Source organism: Melospiza georgiana, chromosome 2 (assembly GCF_028018845.1).
Source record: "Melospiza georgiana isolate bMelGeo1 chromosome 2, bMelGeo1.pri, whole genome shotgun sequence".
In the NCBI taxonomy this organism is placed as follows: Eukaryota; Metazoa; Chordata; class Aves; order Passeriformes; family Passerellidae; genus Melospiza; species Melospiza georgiana.
In genome coordinates this window covers 60,474,736-60,502,367 of record NC_080431.1, presented here as the reverse complement: position 1 = coordinate 60,502,367, position 27,632 = coordinate 60,474,736, and the positions used below count along the sequence as shown (strand labels likewise).

At 46.0% G+C, this 27,632-nt stretch overlaps 1 protein-coding gene across 2 annotated transcripts in view; it reads right to left on the bottom strand.

Moving 5' to 3' along the window:
• The window catches only part of SLC7A1 (solute carrier family 7 member 1), a 36,015-nt gene extending 15,454 nt beyond the window's left edge, over positions 1–20,561 (bottom strand). For both annotated transcript variants that reach the window (XM_058045821.1, XM_058045822.1), the window contains exons 1-2: positions 20,454–20,561; positions 4,655–5,038 (exon numbers count right to left, since the gene is read on the bottom strand). In XM_058045821.1, coding sequence (XP_057901804.1) covers positions 4,655–5,024 — 370 coding nt within the window. In that variant the 5' untranslated portion in view covers positions 5,025–5,038; positions 20,454–20,561. The remainder of the gene's footprint in view (positions 1–4,654; positions 5,039–20,453) is intronic.
• Positions 20,562–27,632: the final 7,071 nt, after the last annotated feature.

The following is a 27,632-nucleotide window of genomic DNA, read 5'->3' as shown; positions in this document are numbered from 1 at the left end:
TACAGAGGGCCTCAAAGCAACCTTGCATGTGCTCCCAGGTGCTGGGGTGCTGGGAGCAGCCTTTCATATCCATACCCAGCCCACAGCCTGTGTTCATGCTTGGCATCTGCTCTGAGAGTAACACACACAGGCGGTGGGCCTCAGACTCACCCTGAGCTGACAAGATGAGAAAAATCTTTTTAGTCCGGCTTCTTTGCAAACCTCAGCTTTGCCTGTGATACTGCCCTGACTGACCTTTTCCTCACACCCCCAAGGGCCCTTCCCCCAAACCTGGTCATTTCTGTTACCAGAGAGGACCAAAGGTAATGCTGGCAAAAGCCCCTGGCAGCCTCAGTTAGGGGGCTGCAGCCCAGGCAGAGGGCCCGTACAGAACCCAGCTGCCCTCCAGCAGTGCAGTGCTGGAGCACCAGAGCCTGGACCACACCAGTGGCCAGCTCTGCACTCTGGAAACACCCAGGTCAGCTCTGACCTCCAGTGCCACAGCATCCAAGCAGGAAAAAGACTCAGATACAAATTACATGTTATCTGAGCATAAGTCAGCTTACTGCAGAGTGCTGGGGATGACCACAGCAAGTGGAACAGCTCCTGCCTGCAGCAAGTGCTCAGGCTTTGCCCTCTGGGGCCACTTTTTGTTTCTGTTTGAGTGCATCCAACTACGTGCAGCTTGCTGGGGTGAGAACTGAACCTGGGGTCTCAGGACAAGCAAGCTGGGGACAGTGTCTGGGCCATAAATGTAATTTTAGAGAACTGAAATAGTAACAACAAAGAGCTACCACCAGACAGTGGCAGCATTTTGTGAAATAAGTAGGCTTGTATAAAAGCCAATTTTTCCCTCTCCTGTGTTAACGTGGCTACACTCCCAAGGTCTCATACAGTACATACACTGTATATAATAGCACCTAAATGCATATCATAATTATTTCTGTACATAATTACCTAGTTAAAAAAAGACCTTGGCTTGCTTTTGGCTTGCAGAGCAGCTCCTCAGAGGATGCCATCAGGGGCCCCTTTCCACCCAGAACAGTCTGTCCTGCCACACTCACCTGTGAGTGGGTGTTCAGGTCCCAACTCCGGCACCTGCAATCCTGTCAAACAATGTCTGTGCTCACCCACAGCCAAATCCTCTGCAGCAGCGGTGGGCAGCACCTGCAGCACAGCTGGGAACACTCACCTGCCCAATCCAGCTTTGCAACAGCATAAAAATTAAGCTGCAGAACAGACCTGTTGGGAGACTCTTCTGTTCACCAAGACAGAAAAGTGCACAGTGTGAACACACCTTTAAAGAGTTTGGACATCACTGCCATCAATTTAATCCTGAGAAATTGCAAAAGTTATTGTACACCACATTACAATTTTTCAGGTTAGCTTTGGCACGATTTGAGGAAAAAGACTATTTTAGTGCTATTTTTTGTCCTAGCTGTAATATTTTATGTTCTAGGAAGGGAACACCCAGCTCCTGCATGTGTTATATTAGATGCCAGCTGCTTCGATGCCAGTTCCACATAACTATCAGCCATTTATCTGGAACTCTCTGTAACCAACAGGCTCGAGGCAGCAGAGGGAATCTGACATTCTTTCAACAACACAGACATCTGGATAATATCTTGCTGTTATTAGAGAGCACAGTGTAAAGACATTCAGCTTGTACCTAGGAGGATTTACCCAGTTCTGGGTCAGCATAGCCTCACCAGAGCAGATTTGGCTCCTGCCTACAGCACACAGCTCCCAGGAGAACTGCAGAGTTCAGGTGCTGGGCTCACTGCAGGAACAAGCACGGGCAAGGAGGTCACCGAGTGCCAGGAAACCCCAGCAGCACCTACTGAACAGAGATGCTGTTACTCATCATACTACCAGCTCCCGCCAGTTTCTAGTTCCTGAAACGCATCCCACAATCTGGCACAGTTCCCCAAACCCACATCATCCCAGAAGAAAATTCACATCAGATTCTGGTCCTGGACACTTTTCTCCTTCTCTCTAGACCACAACTGATAAGTTGCACGCCCATTTATTTCTCATCACCCACCTCCAAGACTCCACACAAGCCTTCCCCCAAGTCAAGTCACTTCAATTAATTAAAAGTTACTGGCCACTCATCCTTGGGACTCCAGGATTTCTTTTACCACACTCACAATACTTCCTGAGCCGATTTCTGAGAACCTCAGCATGAAAACACCAAGCTGGCCGAGCTCTTTAGAGATGCACATTTTTGATGCACTGCTTGGCATTTTTTCTGTAAGATTAAGAAAAAAACCAGCTTTCTGTCCCTTTCAAGCCCTGGCTCTGAAGTGCAGCGTCTGCCTGTCAGAGACTGATGTCCCGAGATATTTAGGGATGCCTGTGTGTGTGAGTGAGCAGGTCAAGCTTTGCCCCGGTGAGGCAGTGCCCTGTCCCCACACCCCCCAGCCTCTGTTCCAGCACTGCACTGGCACACCAGGGGCAGGGCTCCACTCTGCCTAACCCAGCTCCTGAGAGGCCGTATGACCTGAAGTCCCACCTGGGTGAAGGGCCCACAAAGGCCCAGGGGTTTTTATGGCTGAGCATGAGTGCAGCACATCTTGACCCTACCTTCCTCTTGGAGCTTGTATCTGAACACTGCTGGAACCCAGGCATTGGTAGCTCTGTGTGCTTTTCCATATCTTCTCTGTCTTTCACTCCTTCTTCTAATTCCCTCTTCTTGGAAGATTTTGAGTAACTAACAGGTGTAAAGTTTGTCAAGTTGGATGGGCTAAATTAATGCTGTGAGAAGTGTTCTTGATCAGATGTTGTAGTAAGTCTTTAGCCAAAGTCTCCTAATTTTTCAGAAGTTTGCCAGTAAACTTTTGTGTTGTTTTGACCTCTTGAGATTATCTGGTCAGTATTTCTCCCGTGTGTCTAACTCAGAATACAGGAACCATTATAAACACTTTCAAAAGTCTCATTGAGAGAGCTGATTGGGGCCTAACAGTGGCAGCCAACATATCTTTCTCCTCCATGCCCCAGAAGCTGCTGGGAGTTGTCCTTGCTCTCAAGAGGGGCAATTAGCTCTGAGAGAAAAGCTGGGCAAGATAAAGGGACCTCCTACACCTCATATCCTCCCCCAGTGTTTTTCCACCTTAGCCTTTCTCACAAATTATGAGAAAGACAGTTTGCAAATACACATTCTTAACACAGGACTGAAATAAAAGTAAGGAAGTTATATTTGAACACATTCATGGATTGTATCTACTTATTTTTAATTGAATTTCCTGCCCTGTGACAATACACTGAGCAGTCAACTCTGAAACAAGAACTGCGACAGTTGTTCAAAATCCACTATGAGAGGGGGAAAACAAATCTCGGAAATACCACTCTGAGCCCAGATCCTCGGAGTAGAACATTCAGTAGGCAAAACTTTTCATTGTGCATTTGCAGAATCAGCCGTGGTTGCTGCCCCAAAACCTATGTCACTCATTTTGGTCGTCCAGTATCATGGTAGGAATGGCCCCAAAACCAACTAGATGAAGGGCATGAAGGAGACGATTTATCATTACCTTTCTGGAACAGAAGAAAAATTACCAAGAAGTCTGTTCAATTTTTCTACATGTAGCCTAAGCAGAGTCCATTGTAGAAGTGTGGAAGAAATTAAACACTTACTTTTTTAAAAATTATTTTTATCTACTCCTTGCAGTGAATGTAATTCACAAAATAGCTACAGGACTCAGATTTCTTAAGGAGAGGAGTTTAATTGACTCTGGCTTTTCATCTTCTCTCTTTTTTTTTTTTAAGAAGAAGGAGAAGAGGAGAAAAATATTTCAGGTAACACACAGAAGAAAGCCAGCATGATCTCAGACAGGCAGCTGCTACGCCACTATGTTGTTCTTGATATGATCTTACCCTCCAAGCACCATGGAAACTAAATTCCGAGGTAATGCTTACAAATCCCATAAAATGCATTTAAAAAAACCAACTCCCTTCAGTAATTTAGCAAACAGTTGGTTTTCAGTTTAACTAGCAAGCTTTCAGTCTCAACTGGCGAGTCTGTTGCAGCCTTAGAGGCGTGATAACAAGCAGCCTGCCCAGAATGTGTTTGAAAAGACACAAATCCTTAATTAGCAAAGTGTGGCTTAGTTTTAATGCATCAGCTGAGTTGCACAGCGCATGCTCTGAGCTTGAGCCAGGGCCTCTCCTAGTGGGAGTCAAGGGCTTAGGAGGGATTTGCTTTGTATTTTCCAGAGACTCTGAACCTGCAGATCATCTCAAGATTAATTCTGCAGCACTTCACAAGACAAAACTCTTATCTCCAGATACTTTAAATAGATCCCAAAGGGACCAGAATTAATCCTTGATCAAGTGTGAGTACAGACACTCTGTATAAAAGCATCTTTCTGTGAGCAGCTCCTTTCTCAGCAGAGAGGACATTCTTTAGTGCCCTAGCAAGTGTGCAGAAGCCAGGGGGTGCCAGAGGGACAAGGTGGAGATTCAAGGAATTCCCAGCAGCAATAAGCCCTCAGCCAGCAGCACAGCAGCCATCAAAAACGCATCCCACTGATGAGTCCTGAAATCCCGGTGAGCGCAAGAGTGAAGCATCTAATTTGTAACAGTAACACAGGCGTGACCAGAAACAAGGGTGACCCTACACACCAGGCTGCCACCTTGAACCGAAGCTAGGCTCTCGCAGCACACCCACCACACTTACCAATAACATAGGAGAGGATGAGGTTCCAGCCTGTGATGAAGGCCCACAGCTCACCCACAGTCACGTAGCTGTAGAGATAAGCTGATCCCGTCTTAGGAACTCGAGCACCGAATTCTCCGTAGCAGAGTCCCGCCAGCACGGAAGCCAAGGCGGCAATCAAGAAGGAGATGACGATGGCAGGTCCTGCGTTCTCCCGTGCCACGGCCCCAGCCAGTACATAGACACCTGCACCCAAAGTGCTGCCTACACCCAGAGCCACCAAGTCAAACGTGTTAAGGCATCGCGAGAGGCGACTGTCTTCTCGAGAGCAGTCCACATTTTTCCGACGAAGTAGCTGGTTTCCAAAATTGGTAATTTTCTGACAATCCATCTTCCTGTTTGGGCCTGCAAGAAAGATGCTGCCATCATTATCCAGACCAGAATACCATTCTACATCAGCATCACTGCACAGGTACAGTGCTACAGCCCTCATACATTTCAGCAAATCAAACTTCCCATTTTCCACCTTTTTACAGGGTGAAACGTCTCCTTTGGCATTTTATCTAGACCTACCGTGGCGAATTAAAATAAACAACACCAAAGTTCTGCTTCCAACTCTCAGTCATGCTGCAAACCCTGTGCAATCCCAGGAGAGAGGCGATACTCCAGTCCAGCTCCCACCCTGCTCCACAGTCACTCAGTGCCCACACATAAGTGGGCAAAACAAAAATGCAAATTTTGTCTCTCAGATTTCAGACAGGTTTTCCTGTTGTGGGCAGGAGAGTATTTTAAAAGTGAATGTTCCAACTTGCCCATCTACCACACTCTGGTTCACATTGCAGAGAGCTTGTGGAGTGCACAAACCCTGTATTACTGGGATGAATCTAAACCTGAGGATGCTGCAGGGATGTACATCACACCTCTCAACCTGATAACCTGAGGGAACAGCTACTCCAGGACAACCTCCTCTGTAAGATGCGTTGTGCAGACTAACAGATTTTCTCTGCTCTGCTCTACAAATCTCCAAGCTGTGTGCCCACAGCCTACAGGGATGAACCTCATCTTCCATCTCAGACTGCATCTTCCAACTCCAACAGCCCCACCCTGATACCCACACTGCACCATTTAGCTGGCTTCAACAACAGGGCTTTGAAAATGTTTCCTCATTAATTATGGAAAAGGAAAAAGGTTATTTTATTTCAATGCAATGCTAGATTGAAACACAAATTTTCCAGCAGTACACACTGCACACAGACATCAATACTATGCTGAGAATAACATGCAGGAAAAAATACTTCTAAATGCAATTTACAGTACAGTTCAGTGAGATTGGTAGTTCATCAGCTCCAGCTAAAACCTAGTGTAATAGGTGGGAAAATACATGCTAAGAAACTTAATTAACTGAGGCAACTATTAAATCCATGCTTCAATTCTGTCACCACAGCATCAACTACAAAACCAAAAATCCTCTTCGCTTTTCCAAGACACCCGTCATAAATCCTGGCTTAAATCCCTTTCTCTTGGCTACACACTAACTCCCCTACTATGAGAAAGTAATTACAACTGCAGGAACAGGGCTGGGGATTTATAAGGCCCACTGTGTCAGGAATTGTATCCCACCAACAGCTCTCAAACATGCTCCCAACAGACATGGATTTAGACAAATAAAGAAAAGCAGGGTTTAGGCCAATCTTACAAAAATCTTGTTTCATTAACCATGGGAGTTCCCAACACATACAGAGAGGGAAAAATATCTTCTCCCTTCAGCAGGAAGACACATCTAAGTCTTTACCTAAATGCATTCATGTCAGATTCTTCACTCAATCTCCTTTTCACCTGAGCCTTACCCAAATCCATGTCAGCCAGGATTGCTTTTGGCTGGACAACTGCCCACCTCCATAAAACTGGGACAGGGCAGTCACAAACTTTGAACTGGTTAAATAGATGAGAAGACTGTGGTACTGGAGCGTCTCCTATGAATTCTGCTGCTTTCTAGGATGCCAACAACACGGTAGACCTTTTACTTCCTACACAGCCATCTACCCTAACAAATCCTGCAAAACAAACATAACATAGTGGTTTTAATTCTGCACTGAAAATGAAGGAGTAACTGGTCCCCAATTCCCTGCCTTGTCACAGACATACACATCATAAGAAATCACTTCCTTGGCAAAAAATAGCGCTGGGGAGGGGAAACGTCCCCAGGAGAGGAACAGACCTTTGGTGCAGAGATGGAGGACCAGAGAACTTGGCAAGGTCCTAGGGGGCAGGAGGACATACAATTTATTCACTAAGAAAATAACCTAGTTAATTATTTCAAGTTTATATATCACTCGAGAGTGTCCCAGAAGAAGCATATTTCAAAGCAATTTCATTTGGAAGCTCCCTTGGGCCTATCCACAGGTGTGCACAGCTGTACTATGGTCATCAAGAACAAAGCAGAACTGCTTTTTATGAATAATTTGCTTAGAAGAGGGGCTATTTAATTATGATAGACCTGGAAATTAAGACCAACATCCTGCAATTGGCTTAATGCCAGCAGACAGTGCTCTTCCAGGTGAACTCCAGATTAAGATATCAACTGCCTCTTTCACAAAAAACTTGTCAAAGTCTGAGCATCTCTGCTGTGAATAGAATACTTCCTATAGCCTGCAGGTAACAAACAGGGAGCCTGCAATGCAGCCATCTTCTGTGGCCCTCACACAGAGCACTGTCATTCATCTCACAGGCACCACTGATCACCACCCAAGCATCTCTTACATGTTTTCTTTGCTTTTGAAACAGCAGGTACCAAATCAACCTTTTACTTTCAGTTATATTCACTGTCACTTAACACAGAGACTTCAGTGAAGACAAGTGGGATTTTTTCAGGAGAACAATCTTTTGGTTTTGCAGGATGCAGTACAGAGTCATTACACCTCGGCCCAAAACCTTCTGTGTATCATTTGTTATCTTTGCAAGTGTATCAAAGGGTGATTTTGGCAGAGATTATGATTTTTCCCGTCCTTAGAAGTTGGATCCAGCTGTGATTTCGCCTTCTGAAACAGTCATCCTTGACTTTGAAGTGACCCTTTGTTCTGGGCTGGTTCCACTCCCAGCCTCACTTAAAAAGATAAGCCTTTTTTTTGAATGCACAGCCAGTATTCCTGTGGCATAATGCAGTCCTAATAACATAAAACAATATAAATTATACCAGAAATGTTTCCAGATGGTACCTAACCACCTTCAAGCTGAGGAAACTTGAATCTGAATGAATATAGATGAGTTTTGTTCTGCACATGCTCAGCTCTGGTTTCTCTGATGAGAAGCACTGAGCTGCAAGTCCCAGCCACTCAGACCCTGAGTAAGAAATGGTTTCAGCCCAAGACTTGGGGTATCTCCACCCAAGGTCTTGAACCACTTTGGGTTCTGGCTGGAGCTGAAGTCTTTGGGACTGGTGGGAAGCAAGGACACACCCAGGTAGCCTAGCAGGGTGGACCCCAGGCCAGGGGCCACATCCTTGGGTGAATCCTGTCCCACCAAAGTCAATGGCAAAGCTCCCACCAACATCAATAGTCCAACTGCTACTGGTGTTTTATTTACAGTGCATTTTATGTTTATTACTTTTGTTCCCTGTCCAACTTTTTGTGTCTTGACTCTATTGTATTTTTAAATAAAATAAGATATTCTTCCTCCTTTTATGTAACAGTTAACATACCTATTATATCAGGTTGATAGATTTCCTTCCCCATTTCTCAAACCCATAAGAAAATAAGCAATCTGCCATGTGGTTGACAGCAAGAAGTAAACCATAATAAATATCTGTCCAGCTAAACATAAAACACCATGTGTAAAAATAAGCTGACAGGGCACCATTTTACATAAGCAAGTACTATCACTTCCTCAAGAGTTACAAGTTGTTTCAGCTTCTGAAACGCCACCCCTTACCTACTTCAACGCACTGCTGCTCCTGAGAATTTTCTTCTCCAATTTGCAGAAGAGCATAAAATTAAAGCTGATTAAGCAGAACAAGGAATTTTCTACTAAGGAAAGAAGTAAACCTAAGCCTAATCTTGCTGCATGTCCAACGAAGTCCCCAGACATCTCCTTGAAGGATGAGTGAGCTGAAATCCTCATTCAACATTGTCCCACACATGATTATATCCATTCTGAAACACAGGGAAATGTCTACTGCCATCAGTACCCTTCTCTCACAGCAAAGTCATGTCCCGTGGACAATCTGACATCTGTTGAAGACCAAAAGAATGCTGAGGAGAAATATCCCTCATACAACTGTATAATCACTGCTACAAGTCTGCAGAACAAAGAGCTTGCCCTGGTGCTGGTATATTTGACAATGTAGAATGGTTTTCACCCTGTATTTTTAGTGCAAACGTGGTCCCCAAACAAGCATGCAGTGATGATGCCAACCAGTTGATCAACACATAGGTAACAAACCCCTTTGGGAGCCCTTTCCAAAGGCTGGTTTTGCTGCTTCCATTCCCAAGGCAGCATCATTCACACAGAAGTCCTACAGAGGAAAAGAGGTGGAAAACCTCAACTCCTACTACTGCTGTTAGTCATTTTTGGGGTGTCAGATTTGACTGTAGACTCCTAAAAGCAAAAGATCATAAAGTAAGGGACCAAACTACATCTCCTGAATGTTTTCTGAAGCATCATTCAGAAAACCGAATCACCAAGGCACATCAGTCCTGGGTGTGACCCATTCCAGTTTTAAGCAAGAATTGTGTCAGATACATCCTTCCAAAATGTCCTGCCTTGGAAAACTCCAATGTTTTATGTTACTCTGCAACAAGCAACAGAGCAGAGGTAAGATGACTACAGAGGATGCTGAGCCTTCCCAACAGATATTTGAGCACCTGTCTCTAGACTTTTAGAAACAGAAGTAAAGGATGTGGCATCAAACCCTAATCTGCATCTGGCTGTGTCCCTGAAGCGGCTGCAAGTGCCCCCATCAGCTGTGCTGGAGAGGGCAGGCAGTTTAGGGAAGACACACTTGAGACAAATGCTGAGACCAATTCAGAGACTTCAGCTGTAGTCATTTGCAGATGCAGCCACCAGCAAAAAGGCCAGTGAAAGCAAAGGCATGACCAAGCATTATGCAAAGCTGGAAGTTATCTCACTATAGCAGCAGCAATGGCTGAGAGTCCAAGCTAAAACCCCCAAAGTAGCTGCAATCCTTTGCATTTGTTTCATTGTGTGTGAGGAGATGTTGTCTTGCTGAAGTATTTTAACTAGAAAAGGAAGGTATTGTCTATGAGCTGGTAAAAATTTGTTCTCTTATTGATTATCATTATTTTTTTTAATATGTGTGCAAATGTATGCATGTATCTCAATATACATTAATCTAGATTACATTTGAGTGTATATACTTATATACATACATGGACATTAATGTTAAATTCTTTGCCAATTTTGTCATTAAAAATCAAGATCAGCCACCAGCAAGTCATTTGTCACTCAGAGGAAAGGAGCCAGGCAGTTAAATACAAACAACACATTAAACAAAGCTAGAGAGGCACGCTCAGGAGTGGGTGTGGAGTGTACACACAACTCAATCTTTTTCACGTGCTTAAAGGCACACTGCCTGTCTGAAGGGGATCATATTACCCTCCTTTGCTGAGCAGATCCTTTAACACCACCAGGGAGGTGGTGCTGGGGGACCAGCCCGTTGTCACAGACAGCTGGGCATGCTGCAGCTTTCTGCTCTTCAATCTCCTGAGTATTAGGAACATTTTCAAAGCAGCACTGCCCACTCCTCTCCAGGTGTCTCATAGACCTGGAGGATTTCTTCCATTGGAAAAGGTGCAGTGAGGTGCTCTTTATAATCCCTATACCACCACTGACCAACAATCAATTACTGAAAGGTGACCACCAAGTCCCACTGGACGTGAGGACAGTGCTCAGTTACCACTACGGGCGAACACCAGGGTGCTGCAGCTCACTCAACTGCTTTCCAAACTGTCATGGCTACTGGCTGTACCAAGGTCAGAAAATCCTCTCATCCCAGGACAACTTCCAAGATGGCAAAGACCATCCTTTTGCACAAATTCAGATAGGAATTCTCAACTTCCCCAAAATTTCAAAGCAGGCAAACTTTGGTTTTGTCTCAATACCTGCAGAAAAGTCAATCTGGGTTATTCGTGATGATACACAAAATCCATTTTGAAATGAGCAGTTTTGTTTGACAAAAGGAGGGAGGTTTCTGCAGTGGAAGTCATGAGAAGAGTACTTCAAACACCCAGAATTCAAGCTTCAAAATCTCCAAAATAGAAGTTGTGACACCCTTTCTTCTGCACAAAGCTCCAGCTGTGATTATCATCAAACATGTCACACATTAAGCCATTCAACAGGGAAAAGTTTGGATAAACACTAATTCCCCAACTGCAGAAACACACACCATATCATGCTTAATTTGCAGTGGGGAATTTGATGCTCCAATCACTTTCCAACTGGGGGCACAATGGAAGGCTGGGACAGGGTACAATATCAGATCTCCACCACCCAAGTGTTGCAAAAACAGGTTAGAGAAATACGTTTTAAACTCTAACCGGGTATAGTGCACCCTGCCTCAAAACAGGGAAAACAGGAGCAGCCAGATAACATGTTTGTTTTGGCAGGGCTAAATCATGAAACCAGATCTTCCTCTCCCCAGCCTACTGCCTATCATCCATAGCTGTACCAGAATAACCACCTGGGGAATCACCTGAACACCACCACCACGGCAGCAAACTCAGCACTGTGACTACAGCTGAGCCAATGGCAGGCCACCACAAACAGCAGCCAGGGCAGAAGAGAGGGAGGTGACACTTTCCAGGATAGATGCCCATCTGAGAAGCACCATGCAGTGAAAGGCACCCGCAGTGCCCTCAGCCCTTTTAGCCCACACCTCAAATTTCAGCTGGTAACATCCTGTCAGCTCAAAACAGCACCTGGATGTTTTGAGGAGGACAGCAGCACACTTGAGGACACCACAGCTCCTCAGAAATAAAAAAGTTAAGGAAATGTCTTCCTGCCTATCCATTAAAGGGCATCACACCTCTCTAATTACATGAATCACTATTTTCTGAAGAAAAAGCATCTAATTGAAAAGTCTCCCATCAGCTCTAGTACAGTCTCCTCAAACAGTTTCTCAGCATGACTTCAAATTACACCTTGCAAGAAAATTGCTTGATTTAACTCCCTCAATTTGTCATAACACCAAAGGGGATCTCCACTGATAATTAAACTTCCCAAATGAAAGCCTGAGACAGACTGGCAGCAATTCTCTTAAAACAACCCATCGTCCATAATCTGCCAGGGAGTCAGCCTTGGTATTGAACAGAAAAAAAATAATGTTCTGGGAAACAATATTAAATAAGTGAGTTTCTGTCACGTTAAACCCAGATAAAATGAAGACAGAACTTTGCTTAGCCAAAAGCCCTGGCCATGTCATTCAGCATAAACCAGTGCTTGAAAGAAGGTGGGAAATGTCCCGTAGGGGATAAGGAAGTAAGTTAGACAGCAAGAGAAGCTGGTTTGTTATTAAAACAATACTGGGGAAACAAACAAAACATTAAGAGCCCCAACCTTCATGAAGAACAAAAAGTATCCTGTACAGACATGGGACACATCCAATCAGACTGATAGAAGAAAGGAAAGAGAAGACTTCCCCAAACACCATTATTTTTACCAGGAACGAAGGGCAGAGCCAAGTTGGAACTTTCAGGTGCAGACAAGGGGCAGATCAAAGTGGGTATAAACACTTGGACTTTGCTACATCCCTGAGCAGCAGGGAACCGGCAGAGGCCAGCAGCTAGGTCATGGAGAGCAGTGGCAGCTCCAGCTGGAGGCAGGACCACGAGGCAGCTGCAGACCCTGGTCACCCCTGCCAAGTGACCCATGAGCATCCTACCTGAGTGACAGGCTGGGCCATGGACCTGTGGCCACCCCTGTGCATCAGCGTGTCTGCAGATCAGATGCTTCTCAAACAGGCACACTCCCAGCACTGCTGAACCAATTAAAAAACTGTCCCAATTTAAAAAATGCTGTCCCAATTAAAAACTTCCTCCATTACCATAAAAAGTACAGAATTGAAGCAAAAGATCCCTTTCCCTTGCTGGGAAAGCAGGAGTGTTGTTTCTGTGAATGAGATGGAAGAGTTTGAATAGCTTTTTCAGAGAAAACACTCTGTAACAAACTTCAGAGGAATGGCTCACATAAGGGAGTACTCAGCCTGAGCTGGACACACTCATTCAGGGAGGAAGGGGAACAGAAATTGTATGTGGTCAAGTCACGGGGCTCCTTGCCCTTGCTCCTTATGCCAAGGTGATTGTAGGCTTCTGAGAAAGGTTTTGCTATCCCTGGGTAACTGTGTATGTCAATTAAGCATTTAGAGTCAGGATGGATAGGGCTTTGAATAACCTCATGGCAGGTGGATTGTACTGCATGGAACTTCAAAGGTTCCTTCCAATCCAAACCATTCTAGGATTCTGTGAAAATTCAAAACACACTACATCACTCCTTCAGGCTCCTGCAATCAAAACTAAGTCATTAGCAAAGTAATTAGAATACATTTTTGTTAATTTAGGAGTTTTGCCACTGGTTTGCAGGCATACAAGTGCTTGCCCCATGCAGAATTCCAAGTGAGACCTGCCAACTCTGCACCCTGGTGTGGCCGTTGAAGGGTGACTCAACACAGTGGAACAATTAAGAAAAACTTCCCTTTTTTAAAGAAACTGAAGGTAATTTCTCATTGAGCACACCAGCTGAAATAAAAAAATATATTACAGCCTTCTGAGAGCACTTGCATGACCACAAACCTAATACTAAAGCTTTTTGCAACTATAATTTACACCATACAGAAGAGACACTGACTGTGAAAGGAGTTAAAATGTTGTTTGCTTTTAGATTCAGTATTCCCACATTCCAGCCATAATTCAAGGGCTGGGGAGGGATCAGCTCCTTCCAAGCATCACGTGCTCATCACTGCAGGCACAGACAAGCACTTCACACCCCTTGCTTGGCAGGTGTGTGCAGCAGACACATGCTCTCCTGCAGCAGAGAGGCTGTTGCATGTCTGCAGCTCCCCAGGTGCCTCTTCCAAGTAATTCCTACTGTCAAGTTCTTCAGAAAGGCGTTCCCCTAACAGGCAGTGCCCTGATGCACACTGGAATGAAAGCAAGGACTGAATTCTACCATGAGATCCAACTAGTTCTGCTCACTGACCAGACCCACCCCACTGACCAGGGTCACTCAGTGCAGAATGAGACAACAGTGCATGGCTTGGATGCACCAATGCCTCAGCCGCCTTGGAACAGCAGGAGAAGCTCCCACATGAGGAAGCCCTAAATGAGGCAGCCTGGGTAGCCCAACTGAAGGCAGAGGGGCATGCTGAGCACCAACGGTGTGGCCACACTCCCAGGGTAACTGGGATATGGCAATATTCCATCTTGTTGGGCCAGTAAACGTCTCCCCTACCCTGCCAGCCCATGACATGTGCCTCACCAGGGACTGTCCTTTTAGGATGGGACTTGGTTGGGCAGGTCAGTCACAACACCTGGCTGCTACGTCCACAGGACATGCCTACATCAGTGTAGCCTAGACACACACACACAGAAAAACAGGAGCCGAGGATGGTGCAAGGAGGTGGAGCAGAGGAGATAAAGTATGGGGCTATGTGGAAAAAAATTCAGTCTCAAAGGTGTTTTGCATACTATTCCACAAGCCATCACTGCCAAGACTTCACAGCCTAAACTGAGTGACTTACAACAAAATGCCTTGGAAAACTGCATCTGTTTTAGGCATTTAAGTCTAAATTAAGTACAGAATATGGCAAATCATACAAGCATCATGTTTGATTAATATGTCAGTGGGGTAACCAACCATTCCTGTTTTCACACACAACCTAGTTTTGATATATTCTACTTAAATAAATCTCATCAGAAAAGTGCTAGAACACTGATGTGGAATAAATTTCACAGTGAGGTAGGTATAGAGGATTTTTTCCTTTGGGTAAATACTCTTTTCTTAGGCACACGTTCACCATTCAGCTTTCTCCTCTTCAGAACAGGAAAGTTGCTGTTTAAGTAGAGTTTTGCCTCCACCTAACTCAAACAATCATGGTTGCAAAGCTGCTGATATAGGGAAGGACTGGGAAAAAGAAGCATACAAACACAGCATATTTCATATTTATCTCAGAACTTCTACCAAAAGCACGACAAAAGACTTCCTGCTCCTTTTTTGGATCAAAGCAAGACTTGCTAAAGTTTGTGGGATTCTAAGGGGCTTTTCCCCTCAAAAAGCAAAGATGACACTGACCAGCCAAACTGTGGGCCAGACCATGACCACATATTTCACATCTCACTGCTGCCAATGTCACACAGAAGGATTCTGCACGCTGGCCAGCCCCAAGAGGGGTTTGGGCAGAAAGCTGCTGGATGTGACAGCTGAAGGAGCAGTGACAGCAGGTCATTGCAATACAGTGATACCAGGAGGTAAGAAATGCAAAAACTTGGCAGACTTGGCCTGAACCTAGACATGAAGCCTCTGCAAAACACCATGCAGCTGCCTGGTTTGTACAAGGACAAGCATTACCTTGTAGATACCCTTACAGTTTACTCTGCTGTCTGTGTGGCAGAAAACCAGGTCTTGCAACCCACATGTCTCTATGAAGAAAGCTTGTTCAGGCTCCCTTGGAAGCACAAGTCAACTTAGAGCAGTAATTAAATCCTGTGAGCAAAAAAGACCAGATCTGTCATCTACTTTTTATTCAATCCCTCCAGTGTAGTAGTGATCCAATCTGTAGGCTAAAATTTTACTCAGTTTTCTGAATGTATTAGAATTGCCACCTGCATCTCCCTGCCTTTCATGCAGAAGCCTGGTCTGCCCCAAAAAATGCTCCTGCAACCCAGTAACAGAGGTAAGTGAAGCCACCCAGCACACAGTCCTGTCAAGGGAAGTTATACTGCTATCCTTAAAAATAATTGTGTCCCTAACAGCAAAATGCAGTGTTTGGAGTAAGTATACACTTTTTACTGGGAGAAAAATTACTAATATAATCCAGTCTGCTCAACTTGTTAAAACAACGTTATATTTTTCCACATCATCATTCTGGCATCAAAGGAAATCATTCCTAATTATGTTTATGGGACTGAGGGAATAGACAGAGACCTAGATATGACAGTCTTGGAGAAGTGTGGTGAAATGTATAATGCAACACCTCTCAGAATATGTACAGTGCCATCTCTCCCCATGTCACTTACCTAGAACAAGAAACTTTGAAGTATAAGAAGTTCTGCTGCTGCAAGGTGCTTTAAGTGACAGCAAGAAGGAAACAAACAACTGGCTGTAAATATTCTGCCTAGCTCCCTTGAGCTAGGACTTCCAAAAGAAAATAGGTGGTTTTAAAGCAAAGTAAGTGAAACAAATGATAATTACCATTTTCCCCCGAGGGCTTGAACAGGAGCATGAAAAGTAAAGCACTGCTGTTGTGTTTTTGATAGTGCCCAACACCATGCTGCTCTGCTCTCCAGGTATTTCCTTTGAAGAAAAAAACAGGTTCAAAATCGCTGCAACATCTGTGACGGCTTATCTGGAGCAGCCAAAGCACAACAGTGAGGCTTCATCACTTGTATAAGTTTTTTTGGGGGATCATCCATGTTTCTTCACACGCCAACCAGGTTATGAGGGGTAGGACTCCTCTTGACTAGCTTCAGCCCACTCTAAAGCAGACATAGGGAATCATCTCATCCCCCTCTGTAACCAACAGGCTAAGACAGGCACCTCAAGGCATGAGCTTTTTCCCTTTGGAGGAAAGACGGGAGCTATGGCCCTCCAGAGGTACCTGCTTTCCCCAGTAACCATTACTAGTGCAGTAGAGACTGCACTACTCCAGTAAACATCCACAAAAACTCCACCAGACAGATGCACGAGACAGAAGACAGGACTGCACCTAGACCCAGCTGAAGCAGAAAGACCTTGATGAATTCTGACTGGTCTTTCTGTGGACACTTCATAAAAGGATGGTGAAAGTCTTTGAATAGTCTTAGGGGTATTAACAACTCAGACATGCACTTTTCTCACAAGAGCAACAACTCCTGCTTGTTCCTGCTTTCCTCAAAAATAATAGTGTTTTCTGGAGAAACTATTATTGGGATTTCAGGACTGTCCAAGCACTGATCCTAGCACTTCCAGAGCAAAGCATAAGCATTTTGCTTCAGCTCTTTTCCAGTTACTTAGCTGTTACACTTTTCACTGTATTGCTTGTGTTGGTACCTCTCCTGAATTATAAAGCTGCTAGAAGCCAAATTTCTGCTCCCATCTCACAGAAGTTCTCACTTCCAAAACCCCAACAAACACCTACTGTTTTTCTCCTCCAAGATGTAGCACCTCCACCCTAATCCAACATCCAGCTCATGACTTCTGGCTGCTGTACCTTCATTTTGCTTCTGGTGCCAGAACATTTTGCTCCTTTCTCCCAGCCAACTGCACAGCCAGAGCAGTCGTGCCTAATGCACCTGGGGTCAGCACGGACAGACAGACAACAGTACAGCACTTCTGCACTTCAACCCAGATCAGCCCCGTGCTTTATTCTTCTCAATGGCCTCCCAAAGGGCTTTTGGAAGCTACAAGCACGCAAACCAGCCTGTCCCTGCAATGTGAGACAAACAGTAAGACTCGTCACATCACGTATGTTACAGGTCATCCTGTTTTGTGCACTTTTAGAGTGAGAAAAACAAACAGAGTGGCATGCAGCAGCACCCATTGCCTGGGGATTATATCACATGGGTCATCAACCAGCTATCAGGCAGTGTGCAACCCCCAGTAAAGTTCAATCAGCAACCTAATGTCAGAAGACTACATTCTGGTTACTTCAGATAACTAATTCCCTCTGGAATATTTTCTAAAGATACAACACATTATTTACTTTGTTAGGTGAAACTGCTTTATAAAAGAGTCACTTCAACAAAACAATCTTGTTCTACAAACTCCATCATGCGTTTTCCAACTAGTTTATTTTAAAAATTTGTCAACTGACAAAAGCAAGCTATTCTTAAACTTAACGAAACAGTTCATTTATCAAATTACAGTACAATTTCTTGTACAGTGCATTACTCCTGCTGCATACACATCCAAATAAACCTCCTACATCAGCACTCCCAAATGAAACTATGGCTAGCATCACTAACTCTGGGTCAGCACTGACTGCAGCTGACCCCAAGCAAATCTGCCCGAAGCAGTGAAGCAGCTCCCCACACCACACAGCCTCAAGGCTGACCACAGCTGATGGTCAGTAGCACCAGCCTCTCCTCATACACAGTTAAGTCAGGATTTCCTAGCTCATCCTTCAGGAGCGGCAAAGGGGCTGTGTCGCATCCCCATCTGCCTTTGTCACTACTGGAAGGCAGAGCCCATAAATCCCGTCAGGATCAAGCCATCATCTCCTCAGCACATCTGCAGACAAAGTAACTCACTCTCTTTTCCTCCTGCCCCACTCTACACCAATGCTTTTAGCATCATAGATATGGGTCAAGAGAAGAAAATTAAACGTACCACTTTGTTTTCTATTCACTTAAAGCTGGGATACAACTGGAAGTGACATTTCTGAAAGGCTACCGAAGTCTACTTAACTCGTCCTCAAGGTTGAGGAACTTGCTAGATCAAGAGTGAACTGAAGGTAGCAGAGGCAGTAATTGCAATAAGACCCCTGCCCTCCTGCACTCTAGCCATATTTCCCCCTCTCTTCTTTCCCATCTGCTTTTTCTTCTTTTCCCACTACTCCTTTTTCCCCCCTCCCTCTTGCACACACCAGGCCAGCAACTGTGCTCAACACCGGCTAGATTGGAACTCGCTCCTGTCATCTCAGAATCATGCTGTTGTTAAGGTTGGAGAAGGACCCCAAGGTGACCAAATCCAACCATTTGCCATGTCACACAACTGAAAGCAGAGACACAGCACACAGGCACACCACCACGAGAATGAACACTTCCTGCCACATGGCAACAGATTACACAGGAAGAAAGGAGGAAGAAAAAAAAAATAAGGGAAAAGAGAAGGAAAAAAAAGAAGAGGGAGTGACAAATCTTTCAACAATAACCTCAGAACTGGTTTCTCCAGTAACTGGTTAAAGAGTTACTAGCTTTTTCTTCTCTGAAATAATGCCTTCTGTTTATAAAAAATATTGCAAGGAGTCAAGAGCATATTGCATCTCAACCACACGCACGACTGAACTGCCTCAATTACAAGCCTGGCAGGCCTTGGGTTTCTGTTACAGCCCACCGGAAACAAGAAGTGCCTTCTGAACACACTCCTCACTGTTAAGCACAGTCCTACAAGCAGCAAGACTCAAAATTTCACAAATATGACCAAAGTGGCATAAGTCAGGGACTAAACACCAATTGGCTCCCCTGCCCAAGAAAAGGCTTTATTTCAAAGCCAACACGACCATCTAAAGCGTGCATGTGATGGAGCACAGTCAAGGTCTGACCCTGTCAGATCATTCAAAATGCAAGATACTTGAAGTAATTGAATGTAAAGTAACTTTCAAAGCTTGTGGCAAAGCACAAGCTTGCTCCTGATTTGTGCCAAGGTCAGCACTTGCAGCTAAGGACCCTGTGCCATTACACAGTCTTTTGCATTATGTGGAAAGCTTGTCCAAAAAATGGTCCAGACGGCCAATGAAGGTGACGGAAGTCCATAGAGCACCTGACCAGAACGATAAACTTGTGCCTGTTCTTTCCAAGTTTTCATTGTATTTGCCTTTAACTTGGAGATGGCAGACAGTCAAGCATCGGCATGTGAACGAACAGCTTCAAGAGGCATTGCTGTGCCACTGCAGAGGGTCACACATGACACCTGCACCGCCATGTGTGACCACATCGCCAACACTCGTCCCCGTGGCTTAGCAGAGTCCACAGAGGTGGGCAAAGGGAGGCAGGGTAGGGTATCCACTAGTTCAGCTGATGATGGACTTCACCAGGCAGTCGTAGCTCAAGCACAAAGTAAGTTTGCAAATAACCACAGGCAAGCGAGCCAGCTAACTCGTGAACCTTCAGCACCATCACCATCAGCTCTTCGGCCCAGATCAGCAGCCTCTGTAGAGCTGCAAGTGCCCTTCTGTCACTAATCTATACAGCACCTACAAAAACATCACCTTGCTCCAAAACTAAGGTTTCCAGCAGATGACAACAGAACTAACTAGCAATTTCCTATGTAGTCCCAATCTTTCTCTCCAGCCTTAGCTGCATACAAATTTCCTCTTAAGGAGTTTTAGCGGGTTCCCCTTGCTCCACCCCATCTGCCACCCACATTCATACACATGCAAAAAACGATAAGACCCATATGTGAGCCAGAGCAGCTGCCTGCAAAGCACTGACAGCCCAAATGGAGAGAATTCCCTGTCCTGCTCACAGGAGCAGGTTCGGGAGCAGAACCTAGGATACGGGCCTGGCTATGAGCCCTATGGGCTGTACTCGCATTCTCGGCAAATTCTAAGTCTCTTTTGCAATTTGACGAAGGAAGCAAAGCCCAGCATGGCAGCCCCCTGGGAGCCACCCTGGAAAGGCCCTCAGAGGCACGGCCCAGGGTCTCTCCACGGCACCTGGGCCTTCACCTCCAGCTCAGCACGTTCCCTGCGCTGCTGGCACCGCAGAGGAGACAGGCAAAAAAAGGGAAGGGGGTGGGGGTCAGGCGAGGCGAGGGGAGGGGGTCGCTCCGGCAGGGACGCGCCGCGGGGCCGGCTGCGGCGGCCCGGGAGAGGCCCAGAGCGCCGCGCCCGCTCCACCGCACCGCAAAATGGACGCGCCGCGTGGGGCCCCCGCCCGCTCCGTCCCACACTCACCCAGCCGGGGGCTCGGGCAAGCGGCGAGGCAGCGCAGCCGCGACCCCCCGCTCCCCGCTGCCGCTTTAGACCTCCTGAACGGGCGCGCCCGCCCCACTGCACCTCCCAATGAATGGGAGGCGCTGTTCCAAGTGGGAAGAGCCATACGTGTAGGGGCTGGACAGCCTACGGCGCGTGGAGGGGGAGGCTGGCGTGTCTCCAAGCGCGGGAGAACCGCGTGGCTGGGCACGGCCGCGCAGATCGCCTCCGCGGGGCAGGAAGGGGCTTCATACGCCAGCCCCCTGCAAACACCCCATGCCTCTCGTTTGGCGTGCGCTGAAAAGCTATGCGGCTTTTCTTTTTCTCCTGATGCTCCCTAGGAGTGAGAACTGAGGGGCAGGGTTGGACTAAACCATCCATTCGGCTGTAACACACATCATGCTCTAAGAGCTGATGGATTCTGCGGAACATGGTTGAGCAAGAGATGCCAGCATGAAATGGATGCGGTGGGTATCACAGAATGTTAAGGGTTGGGAATGGACCTTAAAGGTCATCCAGTCCTAAACTCTCCTGCTGTGGGCAGGGACACCTCCCACTCGACCAGGTTGCTCAAAGCATTATCCAGTGTGTCGTTGAAGACTGCCAGGGTTAGGGTATCTACAGTCTCCCCAGGAAACCTGTTCCAGTGTTTCACCACCCTCAGAGTAAAAAATTTCTAATATTTAACTTAAATTCCTCCCTTTTCAATTTTTATGCATTACTTCTTGTCCTGTCACTACAGTTCCTGACAAAAAGTCCCTTACCAGCTTCCCTGTAGGCCCCTCTGAGATCCTGGAAGGCTGCTCTGAGGTCTCCACACAAACTTTTCTCCAGGCTGAACAGCCCCTGATAAGGGCACTAGAACAGCATTTCACTCACTTGATAAGGAACACTTCTTACCAAGGACAGTAGAACAGAACAGCACAGCCTTGGAGAAATAAATGAAGGATGTAACTTAGGCAAACAGAATTCATGCAAAATGCAAGCAGGACGCCAACTCAGCTCTGCAGGGCTGAAACAGTAGAAGTTAAGCAAAACAATCTTGCTGTACTTAATCAAAAGCAGGGGTCAAAGAATGGCCCCCTGAAAAGGACACTGGACTTTGATGATGGACCCTTAAAGAACCAATAGAAGGACTTTGATAAGAATTACGACTGTGTAAAATAAAGTTAAGGAAGTGGGGATAGCTAATGAACATGTAATCAGCATTTATGATAAAACATGTACACTTGACACTCAAGGCATCGATTAGAGGAAATATCCTCCAGCATGCTGTAATAAAGAATGCCTGCCATCTAGTACTCAGAATTGTGCTAGAAAGTTTCTATCCAGCTAATTGCGGTGCCACGTCTCTCTATATGTCTTCTCAGGAGAGGTGTTAGTCTTGGTTTCCAAGACAGATGTCTGCTAGGGAAGGCAGAAAAGCCTCTCTTGGAATGGAGACTATAAACCCCCTCCCTCCAAATTATTAGAATCTTGATATTAAGGGGCTCTTAGGCAAAGATATGGGAATAGGAATAACAGTTCTTTACTGATATGTGTAATAAAGCAAACAAACAACAGCAGCTACACCAAACAGAGCCCGGAACCTTCGGTGCAGTTCCGGTCACGGCCGGCAGGGGCGCTGCAGGTGCGGTGACTCCCCGGGCCTGCAGGGGGCGCTGCGGCGCGGGCTCGGGGAGCACCTGGCGATGGCGGCTCGGCCCAGACGGGAAGGGATGCAGGGGAGGCTTCGCTTCACAAACCCCGGAGGCGGCCGATCTCGGTGCCCCTGACAGGACTGTCGGAAGCAGCAGGCTGGAAACAGCAGGAATGAGCAGAAATGCTGGGGCAGGGAACGAGAATGTCCCAAAACTCCACGCCAAATAGCTGGAACCTGCGTGGCGTCCTGGCAGGCAGGGGAATGTGGGAGCCCAGAAGCAGAAGGAAGGTTCCCCGCTGAGTCACGGTGGTGGTTCGGAGAAGGCAGCAGGGACGGAGTCTCACAGTGCTGGCAAATCCTCTCCACAATGCCCACAGCCTGTCTCCCCTCCGTGCCGAGAGAGGGAGAGCCAGAAACTGGCCTCAGCCCCTTCTCTCAGCCTGAATCTCTCCATATATCAGCCACCCTCTCTCCCCCCCCCCAAAAAAAAAACCTCCCAAATCCTAAGAGTTCCCCTAGACTGCCTGTCTCAAGCCATCAGTTCTGATTAGCAACTCAATGGGAAGAAATTCTACAGGTTTCTACGTGTTTCCACAGGAAAGAACAAAAAATAAAAAAAAAAACCACAAAACCTAACACCCAACAGTGTCCCAGTCTTCTTACCAACTATGTGACCACTCTTTGGACTTGCTCCAACTGTTCCATGACCTTTTTATGCTGGAGACACCAGAACTGTGCACAGCACTCCAGGTGGGGTCTGACAAGAGCAGAGCACAGGGGGAGAATCACCCTCAGCCTGCTGGCCATGCTGCTTTTGGTGCAGCCCAGGATTCAATAATGGTAGACACTGGTGGACTTGGATTAGGCTTTTGACATTACCTCCCATGAAGCACAATGCTCCCAATCTGGAAAATACACTGTTGATGAAACTTCCATGGCTAACCCCAAAACTATGGCAAATAGCCCAAAAGAGCTGTGGATGTTGGAAGAACAGCATGGTGTCTGTGCCATGCTTGACAACATCCCATTTCCATTACCATTCATAAGAGACCACTACGGTAAAACTGTCCAGCGTGCTGCAGGATGAGATAGCATCTGAATGTGAATCTTGAAGAAACACCAAGATTCACACTGTCCAAAATAAAGTGGAATTCAAGAAAGGAGGAGAGTGATAGTTAAGGAAAGAAAACCAAATAAGCAGCGAAGAGCATCTGGCTGAGCAACCAATTAAAATTGCATCAGAGGAGGTTTAGATCAGCTATTAAGTAAAACTTCTTTAAGTTTTAAGAAAAACAACAAAAGAGTTGTCAAGCAAGGGAGCAGGCAGCCCAGGGAAGCAGGGAAGTCACCCTTCCTGAAGGTATTTAAAAGATGTGTAGGGACACAGGGCTTAGTGCTAGACTTGGCAGCACTGGGTTAATGGTTGGACTTGATGATCTTAGGTCTTTTGCAACCTAAATGACTCTGTTTGGAAAGAGATCAAGAGATTAAAGTGGATCCCAAGAACCATGTGAGACTGATGCATGGGACTAATGGTACTAATGAAAAATACCACCCAAAAGAACTGTATCTTTCTAGTAGAGCACCTTAATTGAAACTTATATAGTACATAGAAAGTAATTATGAAGCTGTAAACAATAGTGCCAAATCTTTAGTACAGTGCTAATTTTGGCATTTAACCATAAAGAAATACATCTACTTGGTGGAATCCTGAAAAAACACTGGTAGGAGCCACAATCATTTTAAAAAAGTGCAAGGAATTGTTTTTCTTTTCCAGGAAAGGTAGAGTAGAACAGTCCTTCAGTAAGAGCCAAAGGTATAAACACGAAAGGAAGAAAGAAATTGTTTAATATCAATTACAATTGCACCATGATCATTAACAATTGCCCACTGGAGGCGCTGGATGACATTTTGGGGTAAGCATTCACAAAAACCCTTAAAAATGTTTTACTGCTGTGTTTCTTCATCAGCTGCTCCATGTGAGATCAACAACTATACCTGTCACGTTGCCATCTGCTTCCGCTTATCACTTCCATAGAGCCCTTGCCCTCTGTTATTATAGATGTGGTTGCATAAATAAGGGGAGTGCTGATCTGAGATAATGGCTCCTAAAATTGTTCTGGGAAAGAAACCCTCTCTTTTATGCCAAGCTGAAGTACCCAAGACACCCAAGTATCAATTAATAGGAAAGAGACCCTAACCAAACAATGGTTCTGAAATTTCTTTCTGCTGGAATTACACTCTGTATTCAAAAATCTTTTCTCGCACCTTAATCCTTCCTTGCTCTTTAATTAATCAGCTGGTCTGCCTGTCATAGTTCATTATCTGTGGAACCCATCCATACCAACTAACAGTATCTCAAATAATCCTTAGACACAAGAGCTGTTAACACAAGCCTGTGGCCATTCCCTGTTTACATACAAGCACCCAATTATGGAGGGTAAGAGGATGTAATAGTAGTAATAGAACCATTCTGTTCCATAAGCATTTTCTGTCTTCAGCAAGCTTAGCAGAGTAATAAAAAAGCAATCCATACAGCAGTTTGTGGAACAGTGCTTAGGTACATGCCCTATGTTTCACTACCAAGCACAGATGTGGGCTGGATGTGTGAAACTAAGTGTGACATGAATACTGCCTTGCCTACCACAAGACATGATAGGTAAGGCAGTGAGAAGGGCAGAGTTGCTTTGACTAAGCACTTCAGCATTTTCTGCAAAATTTATCAAGCCAAATGTGAAGATGTAACAAAAGGTGTACATGGAGTAATGCAGAAGTTGTCTATCAGTTTAACCAAAAAAACCCCAGTTATCCAGTGGCTAATGACTTCTCACAGTACATGACTGAAGTCATCCAAGATGTCTCACTCAACAACATCTGTGTCATTTGTATCATCCCAGTCTCAGAAGCTAGACTTGTGTTACTAAATAAGGTTGGCTTGTTCTCTGTCTTTGAGAGCACAGCACAGCTTACATCCATTCAGCAAAACCCTCTTCTTCTCCAAAACAGCTCCTTAGCAGGGTGACCACCTCCAAACTGCTCACTGGGAAGAACAATCTGATGTTATCCCATGAACTGTGCACAGGCATTTCCTGGGAGAGGGCTGTCTTGCATAGAACGTACCTGTAGCAGGAACTGTTCAACACCACAGGCAGTTGAGGACTGGCACACCATCCTGAGCCCTCACCATCCTTTATTTGCTGGTGCAGGTGTAGCCAGGGGAGGCTGGAGCTTTGCTGTGAACCTAGAACCAGACAAGATGGTGTTGGACATGTGGCTTTGGCATTTCCTCATGAGTAGTTCAAACACCACACCAGTTGTAGACTTTAGCCTCCAGAACGTGACTTTCTCTCATTTACTAGCCAGAAGAATAAGACATCTTCCTTAGCATTGTACATTTTGTTCCCAGAGCTAAATTAACTTCCTGGCATTACAAGCCTGTGTACCCCCCTAGGTCTGGCCCTTGATGATCCAAAGTGTAATCCAAATACTGTGTTTGATCTCGGCCTCCTACTCTGTACACAGCAGCCCCACTTCCTCCTTTTTAAATTTTGTTTCCATTTATACAGTTAACAGACCTTTCCGCATCCATCTTCACAGATCTTCGCAAGGTCTAACTCAGCTTGACTTTTGGCATTTGATGCTATATTCCTACAGTTTTTGACCTTCAAAGCATAGCTCCATAGACTAACTGACCTCTTTATCTGTTCCCACAGAGTGTTTACACCTAGCATCCTTCCTTGAACAGTCAATTATCCAGGTAACTGGAGAATGTCCTTGTTAGTTTTCCCTTTGTTTAGCATACAAATTCCAGAAGGATTTTTCTACCTCTGATGTAAAATCTCATACATCCTTATATGCAACCCCAGATCTTGTCAAATTGATTAACTCCAGTCACTACTTTTCTTAAATTTCTTTATGCTTTCCCTGTGGAAAAACAAACAAACAAAACTCAGAAAGATATTTTTTAACCTCTTCCCCATTCTACTGAAATGCCATAAACACTCTGATCCAATATTTTTTTAATTCTAACTGTAGTTCTGTAATTCTTCTATAATATAATTCTTCTATAATATTCTTCTATAATATTTGGGATGCAAAACTGCATCCCAAATACATGCCCTTTTGCCTGTGGAGATACACAATACCACATCCCTTTATTCTTGAGTCTGCAACTCTGACTCACATTGAGCTGTTGCCCACCATGAGCCCCAGATCTTTTTCTGCAGGGCTGCTTTCCAGCCACTCCTCTTCCAGCTTGCATCCTCCATTACTTTGTTCCAGGTGCACAATCCAGCATTTGGACTCGTTGAATTTCGTGCTATAAATCATAGACCAGTGTTCCAATCTATGTAGATCCCCCTACACAAAGCCCCCTGTTCCTCAGGAAAGCCAAAAGCAGCTCCCAGTTTGGTATCACCAGGAAGCTCAGTAAAGGTGCACTGCCCTCCTGCATCCAGATTGTTGGGAAGTACAGGAACAGGAGTGGCCCTGGAACTGATCCCTGAGGAGCACTGCTGGGGACCGGTCACCAGCTGTACCCCCTTCACTTTACAACCCTTTGAGCTCTGCCCTTCAGCCAGTCCTTCACCCAGCACACCATGATGGTTTTACATGCTATGTTCTTCCATACTCAAAACTTGTTTCTGTGCTCCTCTTATATTGCTCACATACACCCTTTGCACCTTCTTCCCAGAATGGGCCAGGCTGGAAGGGACCACAGTGGAGCATCAGGTCCAACCTCTCTGCTCACGCACAGTCAACCTGAACATGTGGCACAGGATTGCAACCAAACAGTGCTTCAATATTCTCCGGTGGGAATATTTTCTCTGCTGCTTCTCTTTATTTATCCCAGCTTAGTCCTTGCAGTAATAGAGAGGGTTTGTTATTTCTGCCTTCCTACCTGAATTAGAGACAGTCTCTTCTTCAGCAGGACCAAACTGTGACAGTAGGGCTCCTCTGTACGACAGGAACTAGTGGCCTGCATCATTTCCAGTCTCTCTTGATAACCCAGGCAAGCCTTAACTCTCGCTCTGCCCCTGGTCTAGGCGATGCTTTCTGGGCACTTGAGCAATGTCCGGGAGAAAAGCCAGGCAAGCCACGCCACAAGCGAGCAGGCCGTGCCTGTGACCACCACTGCCAAGCACAGTGTGAACGATTAGCCGGGACCATGCTGGCATCGAGGGCGTGTTCACACTTTGAATCCCCAGGAATCCGAGACTGAGGAGCAGCCTCCCGCCCGGGCCCATCCCAGGCCCATCCCGGCCCATTCCGGGCCCATTCCGAGCCCATCCCGAGCCCATCCCGGGCCCATCCCGGCCCATCCCAGGTCCATCCGGGCCCATCCCGGCCCATCCCGGCCCATCCCGGGCCCATTCCGAGCCCATCCCGAGCCCATCCCAGGCCCATCCGGGCCCATCCCGGGCCCATCCCGAGCCCATCCCGAGCCCATCCCAGGCCCATCCCGGCCCATCCCGGGCCCGCGGCAGAGCCGGCGGCGGCCCCGGGCCCAGGCGCCGTCC